General features: G+C 43.1%; 1 protein-coding gene across 2 annotated transcripts in view; it reads left to right on the top strand.

The window, feature by feature from the left end:
• Positions 1-14,566, top strand: part of Efl1 (elongation factor like GTPase 1) — a 118,813-nt gene that overhangs the window by 85,269 nt on the left and 18,978 nt on the right. For both annotated transcript variants that reach the window (XM_036167572.1, XM_036167564.1), the window contains exons 16-17: positions 1,425-1,556; positions 6,231-6,378. In XM_036167572.1, coding sequence (XP_036023465.1) covers positions 1,425-1,556; positions 6,231-6,378 — 280 coding nt within the window. The remainder of the gene's footprint in view (positions 1-1,424; positions 1,557-6,230; positions 6,379-14,566) is intronic.

The following is a 14,566-nucleotide window of genomic DNA, read 5'->3' on the forward strand; positions in this document are numbered from 1 at the left end:
CACTTGCATTTGGAAGAAGGCTTCATGAGATGGTGAATCTGAATGCTCTCTAGTTGGCAAGTTTCCTCTGGTGTGGTCAGACAGGGAGAGTCCTGTAAGCTGCCATTCCAGTGTGTGTACAGAGTCCTTGCCTCGGGTCACCTCTCCCAGCCGGGCTACTGTACTAAACTGGACGATCTCCTTCCAACTTTCCCACTTAGCCTTCTCAGTCTTTTTTATTTCAACACAATGGCACAATGATCCTTGTGCATGTTCTTGATGTCTTCTCAATATCGCCCACTCTGATTCTGGATGTGAGGTCAGAGTGTCCTTGCATCTCTATAATATACTCCCTTTACTCCCATCTACCCAGAGAACATATGTACCCTTCAGAGTCTTGTGCAACCATCATTCCGAAGCCTAGAGAGGGAATTCTCTTTAAACCTGAAGTAGAAGTCAGAATACCTAGGGGGTTAAATACTCAGTAGCCATGCCACACTATAGACTTCTGAATTCCCTTCATCCATGTGTAAATACGTTGAGCAAAATGGTTATTTTAGCAGAGATTCATATTTATAAAATTAATATATATTTTAAAGAGAGACTACAAACTATAACTTGAAATACTCGTTTTCAGACAAAATATCTAAAAATGGGGTCTGGAGAGGTGGCTCAGTCTGGAAAGTGTCTGCTGTACAAGCTGAGTTTGGGTCCCCAACATCCACATAAGAGCCCCAGTGTGACCCCAGCACTGGAGAAAAGGAGACAGACACATCCCTGGGCTTGTGGCCAACTAGTCTAGCCAGTTGGTGAACTTTGAATTCAACAAGAGACCCTGTCTTGGAAAACAAAGCAGAAAGCAATTGAAGAAGATACTTGAAGTCTGCCTCTGGCCTCCATGAATGTACACACTCGTGTGCATGCACCCCCCAGGCAATATACACATGGTCACGTGAACATGTACATACAAAATACACTGGCACAAAACCTGCAAGTGATCATTTCTATTATCAAAGTAGATACACTTCCACTAAACCTGATGTAACTTGACATGTTTATCTGAAAAAGAAAAACCAGCAAATCTCTGTGGGTTTTTTGTTTGTTTGTTTGATTGATTTTTGGAACACAGTCTTGCTATATTAGCCCTGGCAAGTCTGGAACTTACTATGTAGACCAGGCTGGCCTGGAACTCACAGAGATCTGGCTGCCTCTGCCTCCTCAGTGCTGGGATTAAAGGCGTGCGCCACCACACCATCCAGAACTTCTGTATTTTTGACAAGAGAATATTACCTGGGTTAGGAACGAGCTAACAGTGGATGCCTGACTCATTCCTTGTCGCTTCGGTAGTGTACTAGGTACGGCCTAGGTCTGTGCTGTCATTTTTCTACTGTAAGTTCAGTCTTCATCATCCTGTATTGATCCCATGGCTCTTTCTCTCTCTGCAGGCATTGGAGGCCTCCAGGACTTCGTTCTAAAATCTGCCACTTTGTGCAGTCTGCCCTCCTGCCCTCCATTCATTCCACTCAACTTTGAAGCCACCCCGATCGTGAGAGTCGCTGTGGAACCGAAGCACCCAAGTAAGACGGCCCTGCTTTAGAAGCATATGCTACTGGCATGGGTTTGTTGTTGTTGTTTTGTTTGCTGTTTCGCTTTTGAGATGGGGTCTCTCTACATAGCTCTGGCTGGCGTGGAACTCGCTATGGCCTGGAGTTTACTATGGAACCAGGCTGGCCTCAAACTCAGAGGTCCGCCTGCCTTTGTCTCCTGAGTGCTGGGATTAAAAGCATGTGCCACCACACCTAGCCTGCCTCCCCTTTTAATGTGCATATTTATTTGTCCCTCTGTGATATAGCTCTTCCTGGTACCTAGTAATGGGCAACGAAGATGCTACAGACCTTCCCTTAAGGGAGCCTAGAGCAAGTGAGTGAAAGGCAGTTCTCTGCTAAAGGACTTGATGGCCTCCTTCCTTTCCCTAGATCTGAGACCTGAGAACTTCTTCTCCCTCCAAGTTTTAAGGCGTAGAATTAGCTGCTCGTGTCCCTGGGTCCCAGAAGCTGCTTCTGCTGCCCTTTGATTTAGCCCCGATAGTGTAGCACAGAGTGATACCCAAAACAGCCTGTTAGAAATTGGCTATTAATATATTAGAGCATCTTAAATTATCAGATATTTACTAATTCCCCCTTTTTTAGATTGATTTATTTGTGTGTAAGTGTGTCTATTTCTGTACATGCACGTGTGTGGGGATACCTGAAGAGGCCAGAAGACAGCATCATCCCTGGAATGAGCTGCCCCATATGCTTCCAGACGTGAAGGGTCCTACCCAAAACCTGGCTTCTTTCCTGTCCGTGGTGTGCTCTGAATGACATTAATTTCCTTTACTCTGTCTAAAAAACGGTAGTTAAAGAGAATTATTTAGTTATCCACTTGGAGGACAAAGTGCATTTCCCTAAACTTCTCTGAGCTTCTAAAACCTAAATTGAAACCTTTGAAAGGGGCACGCAATTTTCATTATAATTTTAAAGAAATGTTTGCTGTTTTCCCATAAGATAGGCTGTTCCTGCTGAGACAGCTTGTTCTTTGACTGTATCAGTACAGTGCCCGTTGGTATATTTCAGTTTCTGACTGTGATACTCTTTGTCTATCCAGCTTCTCGTTTCATCCTCAGAGTGTCTAGGAACCTCTCCTTCACACTGTCCCCATGCCATGAGTCCTCACGTGCTCTGTTTGCTCTTGGCTCCGCTGTCTTATGCTCATCCTTCCTTGGGCCATAACCCCTTTGTCCATGGGCCCACAGTCTCACAAGACTCCCAGTAACACTGCCAGGGACGCCCTGGGAGGACCCACTCCTATTCCTGTACACTTTGAGACCTCTCATCTTTTTTGTGATAAACTGGATTCATCCAGAGCTGAGCCATTTGCTCTGTCAAAGAGAACCACACCCATTTGTTCTCTCACTTTTCTTCTTGGATTTCTCAAGCTGGAGTTATGAGGCCTGCTGGCCAGCCTCTGCTCCCTACACGCAAAGTTACTCAGAACTCAACAGACACCCCCAAATGTCCCCAGGCCATCACTGTTTCCATTATTCTCATTAATCACGTGTGTTTCCCGACAGTCTAGTGCCGATTAGACGTTGAGTTGTCATCTAACCCCGTCAGCAGCCATCAGTACTGTTTTTATCTCATCTTCATGTGAGGGTAACTAAGGCATAAAGGAGTTAAGGAGGTCCAAAGCCTAATTTGTCTGATCCCAAACACTAGAAAAGTTTTAAAACTAAAAATAGAAAGCAACTGATACTGTAGAGATGGCTCATCAATTAAGATTATATTCTGCTCTTGCTGAGGACACATGTTAATTTTCCAGCACCCATGGCAAGTTGCTCACGACAATTCTACTTCAGGGAATTCAGAGTCCTCTTCTGGACGCTGAAGGCACTTGACTCATGTGCACAAATACACACATGTACACATAATTTAAAATAAAATAGAAGTTCTGCATTCAGGATTCACACCTCTGCTTCAGAGACAGAGGAGAAATTTAAGAAAGCCTCCTTAGCTAAAATAGGGCTTCCAGATTTTTCTGTTAATGTTTTGTATATATCATGAAACACCAAAAATAGAAATTATTTTTAAATTAAGAAATAAAGTAACTACACTTTTGTGGGGGGTTTTTGTACATATACATACTATTTGTAATTGTGGTTTGTAGTTATATTAATTATCTAATAGTACATAGCAAGAAAACCCAAAATTTAATAGTCTGAAACACTAATCATGTATCTGTCCTTTTGGTCAGGAATTTGGAGGTAGTTGAGCTTAGAGTCACCAACCAGTGGCTTTCCTACAGATTTGGGTTACAGCCACCTACAGGCTGATGATGCTTCCAAGGCTCATTTACATGGGCTCAAATGTTGGCTATAGTTCAGCCCTCAGGCCTCCACAGGGCCCTTCCACTTGGTTCTCAAGTGTCCTGCAGCAGAGCACAGTGACTGACTGTGTCCAGAGCTAGCTTGGGCAGTCACCATCACCACCTCCGCAGTGTTCTGTTGTCCAGTGTTACTCTCACTGTCAGAGAGCACCAAAGTGGAGCTGAACATCAGGAGACCAAGATGTCACCTGCAAGGCTGGCTGCTGAACAGTGCTTCATTAATTTTGAACTTTTGACTTGGCACATTGTGCGTAACTGTTCAGAGGTCTCTCCTAGGCTCCATTGTTGCAACCCTTGGTTTTAATGATGGTTGTGAAGAAGTGCCTCCCTGACAGCCTGCACTGAAGCATGGTGCTTATTTTAGGACATTGACCACTTACACCGAGTTCTTGACGAAATGCAGGAAATAAATATCTACGTTTCCTGGTGTCACTTTCTCTTACACTCCTTAATGTCTATTTCTGTGTCATGAGTGAACTGTCCATTCATAAGATTTTTAAAATAAGGGAAGAAAATCACCCTACAGACTTTAAAAGGTTAATGTATGAAGTGTTTGTGTTGATTTTGGCCACAGAATGGCTACCAGAAGCATTTCCAAATCCCTGATTCAATGTTGTCTCCAAGTCTCAAATTTGATTCTAAAACTGTCTTCTTCTCTTATTCCTAAACTGTTGCCTTTGGCTTAGAGACAGATCTAAGTGTGCTGGAACAGAGACAAGTGTGTGTCGGTTGGACGTTGTCATTCAGCTGATGGAAAGCTAAAGACAGGCTTTGTCTTCCTGGTATTGCTGGTTTCCTGTGCTGTGAGTGTTACCAGTGTCTGTGTAGCAATCCTTGGAGTAGATTTCAAATTCTCCGACAGTCAAGCCAGCACTATCAAATCTACCTAGAGAAGCAAAGGGAAGCCACGAAATAGTGAAAGGAGCATGAGATGAGAGGGTGCCCACTGGGATTCCCTGCACTCGGGGTGGCTTGCAGTCTGCTGCTCTGTGAGGCTGTGATGTCTATGGACAGCGCCTAGGCTCTAAGGCTGGCCAAGCAGCTTCAGAACCAGCTTCTGTCATCTAGTTGCTCTTTGCTCTAGACACAGGTTCCTTCACGTTCTCCAGCTGTTTCCTCCTGTGCACAATGAGAGTATTAATCTGTCCACTCCTCCTGAGGCCTGATTCTGAAATGCTTGCCTGGCATCTTAACGCTATAAATAGTGGTGGTTATTTTTAGAACTTCAGTTCAAAAGTAAAGCAGCATTGGAGTTCTGTAGTCTCTCCCTATCCTTTAATTAGCAGGCTTCCGTCAGGCCTCTCTGCCTTGCAGAAGGCTCCTGTGCTTTTGTGTGTTGGAAGTTGGACACTGAAGAACTGTAAAGTACAATGTTGAATCAAAGCGGTACTGTGTAAGAATGCCCTCAAAATGTTCACACAGCATCAAGAGACTTGCCTGGTCTGCCTTGGAGGCAGAGTGGCCGCTGAGTATGTAGGAATGAAAAAGCAAATCCCCAGTGCAGATCTCAGTCCCCATCAGTGCCCTCAACTCCATGCGCCATTGGGTAGGAGCAGTTATGTACCAGGCACCCACACAGGGTGGAATGTGGGAGGGTACAGTAGCTGGTTACTGCAGATCTGAACCCCACGGTTCTGTCAGGCGCTTTCACAAATAGGTTTGTCTTGCTTTGTTTGGTTTCTTTTAGAGCTAGGAGTCAACCTCGGGGGCCTTGTGCACAGTAAACAGGCAAGCTGCCCCCGAAAATGCACCTCTAAGCAACCCTGTTACTGGTTTTATCTTGAGACAGTCTCACTAAAGGTTGTCCTTGAATTTATTCTGTAGCACAGCAAACCTTGAAATGGAGATTCTCCTGCCTCAGCCCCTGAGGATCTGGGGTTGTAGGTCTGTGTCACCAAGCCCGACTTACAAGTTATTTAGTATGAAGTTGTAGAAGTTCTCAAATGTCATCACAAATGCTTTGTGTGTCTGTCTTAATTTAATATGTACTATTTGGGGAAGTATTGCTCTATTTCTAGATATGTAATACAAGTGTTATTAATGAGGCAGAGGTGCATTCGCAGGCATGGTGATGGTAGTTTGTATCTGCTAAGAATTTGATGAAGAGATCTAAGCCATGTAAGTCACCTTGGCATGCTAATGATAAGCCTGTGTGAGTCTTGTCCTAGCCGTCTGTCTGTCCAAGTCAATTACAAGAAGGTAATCTCTTCACATCACTGTGACCTAGGCACTTATTTCAGGGAACGCTCCTGCCGTGGCCACAGCTGTTGTTTCTAGATCATGTTGGTTGGTATGCCATTGATAATTTGTTTCATTTTGTCATCTAGGTGAAATGCCTCAGCTTGTGAAAGGAATGAAGCTATTAAACCAAGCTGATCCCTGTGTCCAGATTTTAATTCAGGAAACAGGAGAGCATGTTTTGGTCACAGCCGGGGAGGTCCACCTTCAGCGATGTTTGGATGACTTAAGAGAAAGGTCAGATTAAAATGCTAGAGATGGAGAAGTGATAATTCTAAAACCAATGAGATGTTTTAATGTTTCCCAAACAGGTCAAACTAAGACTGTGCTTTACTTTAGGAGAAAAATGTGGTGCCCTCAATCCAGACATAAAACTGCTATTGAATCATAAATTTAAATTTTAATAGCTGGAAACTGACATGAATTTCATATACTTGAAAAATTTTGCATTTAGCTTAAGTAATAAAACATTTTCATATATATTATATTTTAAGCACATATCAAAGCAACAACAATCGTATAAATACAGGCTGTAATTAGGATAGACTTCTTGTGGACTCTACAATGTAAATCTGATGGAAATTTCTCTATGAAGGTTATATGTAAGTCATTATATTAGCATACCAAGTCATTTTTTATAAAAAAAAAATGATTTTCTTCTTTGTTTTGTTGATAATGTATGTTTATTAGAGAAATAAGGAAAGCATAGAAGAATACCGATTTCCGGGTGATATGCAGAAATAACTGTTATGAGCATGCAGGTTTATAAGCCCACGCGGTCTGTAGGAATTTACGTATCTACAGCTATCTGTGCTGAGCTCTGCTTGTCTGCCCAAGACAGGCTTGTGCAGCGGTCACTGCTAACTCAGAAGCACAGGCTGTAACCACCCTAGTGTTTGAAAGAGCCAGTTGGCCCACACTTTTGTCACCCTTTCATGTGACTGTGTTTTAAGAACACCACAACCTGGAAGACGAACGTTAGTTGCTGTAATATATACTCTGTGTTTGCTAATGAAAACAATGAGAATTTTCCTTTAAAGGCCCTTTTTCCTTTTATTTTTAAATTTTCTGTCATGAAAGCTGGGTGGTAGTGGCACAGGCCTTTAATCCCAGCACTCGGGCAGTAGAGGCAGGTGGATCTCTGTGAGTTCAAGGCCAGCCTGGTCTACAGAGCAAGTTCTAAGACAGTCAGGTCTGTTACACAGAGAAACCCTGTCTCAAAAAAAAAAAAAAAAAAAAAAAAAAAAAAAATTAAAGATTTCTGTCATGATAATATTGATAACCTGGATAGCTGTAAGTGGTTGTTCTGATCATGTCTAAATAGAATGTGTGGTCCCTGTGTGTGTCACTCGCCCGCACATTGACCCCACAGACTGGTAATACAGGAGCCCACTGCAGCGCACCAAATAACCATGGACTATGGTGGCAGTGTGCAGTGGTGTCCTGGGGTGAGGCGGGATCTCCTTCCAGATGGCGAAGGCTCTCATGTCTTCTTCACTGGAGAATGCCACTGTTCCGTTTCTCTTTTCTGTGTTTATACAGCCATGGTCCACACAAAACTGGGAGGTAGATTTCCATCTCTTGTCACCACTCTCTTAGAGTCACTGGAGTCCCATTTGAGTAAATCATGAGGTACACTGTCCTCCAGATAACCATGGTTCCCAGAGGGTTCCTCCCGTCCCAGCACTAGCAGGCCCGACCCTCCTTAGCTTCTGAGATCCCGAGATCAGAGCTGCTCAGGGTGGTGTGGCCTAGACTCAGTTCCTTACAAATGTAGCTTTCGAATGTGGTCTCCCTGTTTGTGAATTAGGTTATCAACCCCTCTCCCTTCACTCTCCATCTGCCAAGGTAGATCCATGCTGAATCATCTCACAGTCTCAGGCTACTCACTCTTTCTTAAAAATCATTCTTTGATGCTTTCACTTATTTTGAAAACCACTTTCTCCTTAAGCCTAAAACTTGTTTTAGTAGTTCTATGTTTATACCTCAGGGTTTTCACTGTAGATTCTTTTTCACTTCTGGGGGTAAAAAATCCAAATATGTTTTATAAAAGAAATTAGCGTTCTAGAAACGTACCATTAACATAGTATTGAGTAATTCCAATAAATACAAATATATAAACATTCTTAGAAAATATTAATATCCAAAAACTAAAGATAATTTCTTATATTGATTGAGAACAATGAAAACTATAACAAATCTTTTGAAAAAGTATATACTGCTTTATTAAAATACCACAAAGTCCTCTCTCTCTCTCCTTTATTTATTCATTCATTCTTTCTTTCTTCCTTCCTTTCTTTCTTTCTTTCTTTCTTTCTTTTTTTTTTTTTTAAAGTAGAGTTTCCCTGTATAGAATGCAGGCTAACCTTGAAGTCACAATCCTCCTGCCTCAGCCTCCCTGGTAATAGCATTACAGATATATGTTGTAGTGCCTGTCAATCCCAGAGAAATTCTGAAATGGTCTTTAACTGTTAGACTAAAGGACCATTGACCACACACTCCCTCAAGACAAACAAAATATTTCCTGTCATGTCAGGAGGTTTCCTGTGACATGTATAACCTCAAGTCCAGTGTTTCCCTGTCAGAACTCAGAGGTCACCTGGATCCCTAGAAGAAAGGAATCTCTCTACTCCTTATATAGTCAGTAGAGAAGTCAGCTAGGCTGGGTGCAAGTCCCGTAGGGGATGGTGGGTGGGTACATCGGCTCAGTCAGGCAGTGCTTTATGACTTGCAGGTTCTGCTTTTGAACTCCAAGGAACATAACAAGTGGTGTTGGCAAAGGGCCAAGGTAATCTGCAGTATCCCAGTGCCCTGTGACAAGTCAGTCATAAGAAGGAATTCTACTGAATGGTCTGTTGGGTAGGGGCTGATTGAGGAATATGTCACCTGGCACATGACTTTGAAGGATGTATATTGTCCATTTACTCCCCACCCCCATGTGTGTTGTGCCCAAACTCTGATCCCCAAAGGATCACCAAAAGACCAAGTCCAATGCAAAAACAAAGAATCTTTAATGCAAGTTAACTTGGGCCTCTCTGTCCAACTGACACAGCAGCAGAGCAGGAGAAACCCTGAACAACACTGGGTGAGGGTTTTTATAGTGGCTAGACAATGGGGAGGCTTGGGGGAATTCCAAGACTGCCTAGTTAATAGACCTGGGATTGGCTCAAGCCCTGGTTAGGAGTACCTGGACTGAGCTGATTGGCTCTCTTGGATCTAGCTAATTGCAACATTTTAGTTTCATCAGAAGGACACCTGGAGTTGTTTGTCCACTTTGGCCCTTCCCTATGAGTGAGGTGTCCATGGCTTCTGATTGGCCCTTCCTTGTGGGGTGAAGAGTCTCAGTCTCTCTCTCCTTCTCTCGCCCTCTCTCTCCCTCTCCCTCTCTCCCTCCTTCTCCCCTCTCCTCTCTCCTCTCTCCTCTCTCCTCTCTCCTCTCTTCTCTCTTCTCTCCTCTTTCCTCTCTGTCTCTCTCTAGGTAGGTAGCTAGGGCCAAAGATCAGGGGCAGTCGAGTGGGGGGCAATCCTGCTCAAGTCTTTTTGCTATGGCTGCAGTTCTGCTGAGGCCTGGGTTTCTCATGTGTGTAAGACTTCTCAAGCTGATTTGAAAATATGTGTGCAAATGCAAAGGGTTAATAATAACCAAAGAAGAATACCAGGTGGGTGTTCTCGCTGTGCTAGAAAACTGGAAATCAGTCGTTCTTTAAAGCAACAGGAAGTAAGACTGTGATGGTGACCACAGAGATGATGGACTATTGAGTAGAGACCCCAAAACCAGGATGAGGAAATGACAGGTTTTCCAGTAAGTAGTGCTGCCTAGTGTGTGTATATATATATATACACACACACACACACACACACACACACACACACATATATATATATATATATATATATATATATAGAGAGGGAGAGGGAGAGGGAGAGGGAAGTGCGCACTCTCATTTCCCATCCCAGCAGGTTGCAGGTAAAGGTGTAAAGACTGGAAACTTCCTACTGTCTAGGAGATACTAAATATGTATAGGATCTGGGCAAGAATGTGCTTCTAAATGGGATGTTAGAGGCACAAGTGACAGTGAAGAGTTAATCCTCAATGAAGTCTATGGAGAAGAGCGAGCACCAGTGTGTTCTAACCTTTGTAATACCCACAGCATGTGAGCCGTATGTCCTAAGGAACAACTAAACCTGAGAGAAGCCACAACCCAAAAGAGTTACTAACACTCACAAGCACATCACAACAGGAAGATGTATAGAGCCAGTCAGCACTTGGTAAAATGCAAATCAAAACTGAGTGAGGGTCTTGGATCATCGTGGGGCAAGGGCTTGCCTTGCAAGCATGAGGACCTGAATGGTGACCCTTGACCCATTGCTGACACTCACTTGTAATCCGGTTGGTAGGGAAGGGGCAACAGGCCGAACTCTGGGGCTTAATCTACCTGGTGAATACCAGACAAATGAGAGACCCTGTCTCAAAACAGGAAGATGGCCTCTGACGCACAAGAGCCAAGTTGTGTTCCAGCCAGCACATGTATGCACACATACCTGTATACACAGGCACACGAAGTGAGATACTTCTATGTACACACTAGTGTGCAAAGTTTTTGAAGACATTCTCAAGGGATGGAGGAAATGAAGCATGACACACTTGCCACACAACTCGTGGGAGTAGGAATTGGAACACTATTGGAGTCTGGTTTGGGTTGTCTCTTAGGAGAACAGGCCCTTCCTTCCCTCAGCTCGGCAAAGCTCCCACTTGTAAATCTCTCTGTGCAACAAAGCTGGGCAAATGTTTATCGCGAATGGATGCTCGTGATGACATCTTTGTTCTAGGAGGGCCTCACTGCATGGCCTGGGATGGCCTGAGACTCCCGGGCTCCAGCAATCTTCCCCCTCAGCCTCCTCATCATCTGGAACTACAGGCGTGTGCCACCAACCTAGGCTGTCACTAGTTTAAGTGGAAATTGATTGAGGGAGTCACCCATTGTTGGTCTTTGGTGTCCATGTGCACACATGTATGTTTGTATGCACATAATTAAACTGTAGTGTTTACATTTAAATAGTAAAGGCAGAGGGGCGGGGCAGATTAAAGTAAAAGGTTATGGTTGCCAGTGAGGGATTCGGAAGAGATGGGGAGGTGTCTTCTTATGGCTTCAGAAACTGTTGTTTAGCTTGGGCTATTGTTTATAGGGGTGTTCACGTTGAGCCAAACGATTACAAATCAGTAGATTCTTTGTGTACTGGTCTTTGTGTCTACTACATTTCACAATTTCATTAAGAACATTTATGGCCTTCTAGGATGGTTTTTAGTTTTCATAGGGCAGGCCTCTTGTTTCAACTTTTTTTTACCTATCTGTAGTTTGTACACAGAGGAGAGGTGGAGTGTCAGTTGTTGACTCTTAAGCCAGAGGAACTGTCAGTTCTTAGCATCCAGATATTAGGTACAAAGCAGATAGAGTAGGAACCTACTGGAAGCACTGTGCACAGATATGATAGAAGCCTACCGTTCCTTTTTATCTGGATGGATAGATAGATAGATAGATAGATAGATAGATAGATAGATAGATATCTCTACAGCAGGCTCTGCATTGCCAGATTTTACAGAGCCTCTGCTCCTGGTGCCTTGTGGGTTTGGCAACCACACCCTTCCCTCCACAGCATGGAGTGGCTTTAATCATATGAGCAATTTCTATAGCAGACTTCTTGGAACCTCAGAAATCCAAAGTAGTTTTCGCCTTTGTGTTACTTTATAATAAAAGGTAACAATATAATATTATTGATGTAGCCCCTGTTTTGATAGCTTTGAAATTGGCTTTCTTGAAGTACTTAAACATATATTCTCTTATAGTTCTAAAACTATCTTTCCATTCCTACGATTTTTCTATGTATTTATTTTAGTATTTGTGCTTCCATTGTATTATTTTGTATGTATGTTTGGATTGGGAGGTGCATGTGAGTGTGTAGAGGCCTTGGATATCAATCATTCCTCAGATACTGAGCATCCCAACTAAACTTAACTAACTGTCTAGCAAGCCCCAGGAATCCAGCTGCTTTCCTCCTCAGCACGAAGATTATAAGCACAAACCACTACACTGGCTTTTCTTTTCCGTGTGGGTCTAGGAATCCAACTCAGGTCCTATGCTTGCACTGCAAGGGCTTTATTTACCAGCTGAGCTGTTTCCAGACCCATTTGGTTGTTTTAAGAACTCAGCTGTAAACTGGACAGGTGGCTCAACAGTTAGGAGCACCCACTGCTCTTGCAGAGGACCCAGATTCCAGTTCTAGCATCCACCTTCAGGCAGCTCACAGCTCCAGGAATCTGATGCTCTCTGGCCTTCTTGGTCACCTGCACACACACGATGCACATAAACTCACATGGGTACACACATATAAACATAAGTAAATAGTAAACCTTTTTTTTAAACCTGCAAATTAAAAAAAATCTAAAAACCACCTTTAAAACAGTGTAATGAGCAGTCTAGTCATCACAACTCCAGGGAGGCTACCTAGAAAATGGGACCCTAGGAAAGACACAGGGATCACCCAATGACAGAGAAATGGATGAGATCTACATGAACAACCTGGACGACAGTGGGAGTAATGAAGGGCAAGATTTGAGGGAAAGAAAGCTTAGGGGAGCAGGAGATCCCAGCTGGATCAAGAACAGAAAGGGAGAACGAGGAATAACAGACCATGATAAATGAAGACCACACGAGAACAGGAATAGGCAGAGTGCTCAAGAGGTCCCCAGAAATCCACAATGATATATCCTCTGTAGACTGCTGGCAATGGTCGAGAGAAAGCCTGATCTGACCTAATCTAGTGATCAGATGACTAAACACCCTAACTGTCGTGCTGGAACTCTCGTCCAATAACTGATGGAAGTGGATGCAGAGATCCTCAGCCAGGCCCCAGGTGGAGCTCCAGGTGTCCAATTGTCGAGAAAGAGGAGGGACTGTAAGAGTGTGAATTGTTGAATCCAAGATTGCTAAAAGCACAGGGACAAATAGCCAATCAAAAGAAAGCATATGAATTATGAACCAACAGCTGTGGAGCCCCCAGCTGGATCAGGCCCTCTGGATAAGTGAAACAATTGAATAGCTTGATCTGTTTGGGAGGCACCCAGGCTGTGGGAGCCGGACCTGTCCTTAGTGCATGAGCTGGCTGTTTGGAACCTAGGGCTTACACAGGGACACATGCTCAGCCTGGAAGGAGGTGACAGGACCTGCCTGTACTGAATCCACCAGGTTTAAATGAATCCCCAGGGGTGTCTTGGTCATGGAGGACATGGGAATGGTGGGGAGGGGCTTGGGGGAAGGTGAGGATGGGGCGGGAAGGGGGGAGGACAGGGGAACCCATGGCTGATGTATAAAATTAAAACACATAATAAAAAAAAATTTTAAAGAAGTGTAATGATTTATGTCGACCACAGGCTTGGAGACTTACCTGAAATAAGGCTGGAACTCACAGGGTTTTTTCTTAAGAAAAGAAACACTAATTTCACTATCTTTCTACCCACCCGCCCTCCAACAGTTAACTGCCATGTTTATTAAACCTCAGTGAAAATAAGTCACTTTATAAGCCTGTAATAATTCTTAAAACAAGGAATTTTATCATGATTCTGATTGGGATTTTTGTTTGTTGTTTTGTTTTGGCCAAAGTGCCAGGGAATTGTTACCTAGCCACATGAAATTATAAATTCCAGTAAATGCTTTTCATAAATTGTCAAGGAGCTCTAACAACACGAAACAAAGAATGGGTTTGGGTTTTCAATAGTGCTATCTCAGTAGCTCCTAAACCTAAGCAAAGGAGTGAATTTGTGCCTGGCAAGGGCCAACACTGATAGCGTGGCCTGCTCAGGTCCACGTGTCCACTGGTCCACCCGAGCTCCTCACAACAAGAAGGACTCGCTAGAATTGATGCCGTAGCAAACTAGACCCTCAGAGTGTGGGAATCACATGGTTAAGAAAAGACTGGATTAGCTATTTGGAGCTAGTCAATGGCCGTTTACTATTTCTAAGATTTATTTTTAAGATTCATTTATTATTTCTAAGATTTCTAAATACTTTTTTTTTAAACAAAGAATGAGTATTGAAAACTCATCATTTTAAATAGTGATTGTATAGATTACTTTGACTTTTTAGCATGTATTATATTATAATTTTAATTATATTGATGGACCTCATACAAATTAATTTTACATGACCTATAGTCAAAATAACTTGGTGTTGTGAATTTTTGCTTTAACATGCTGTTGAAACTCAACTTTTACTGCACTGTAATGGTAGAGAGTATGAACTCTAAAGTCAGACCAAGATTCAGCTCCTAGATTCTCCACTCTCCAGCTGCTTGGATAATATATATACTTCCCTGGTTTTTCTTGTATTGTTTAGTTTCTATTAAGGAATAACACCTTCTTAAAGCACTT

The sequence above is a fragment of the Onychomys torridus genome, chromosome 1 (genome assembly GCF_903995425.1).
Source record: "Onychomys torridus chromosome 1, mOncTor1.1, whole genome shotgun sequence".
In the NCBI taxonomy this organism is placed as follows: Eukaryota; Metazoa; Chordata; class Mammalia; order Rodentia; family Cricetidae; genus Onychomys; species Onychomys torridus.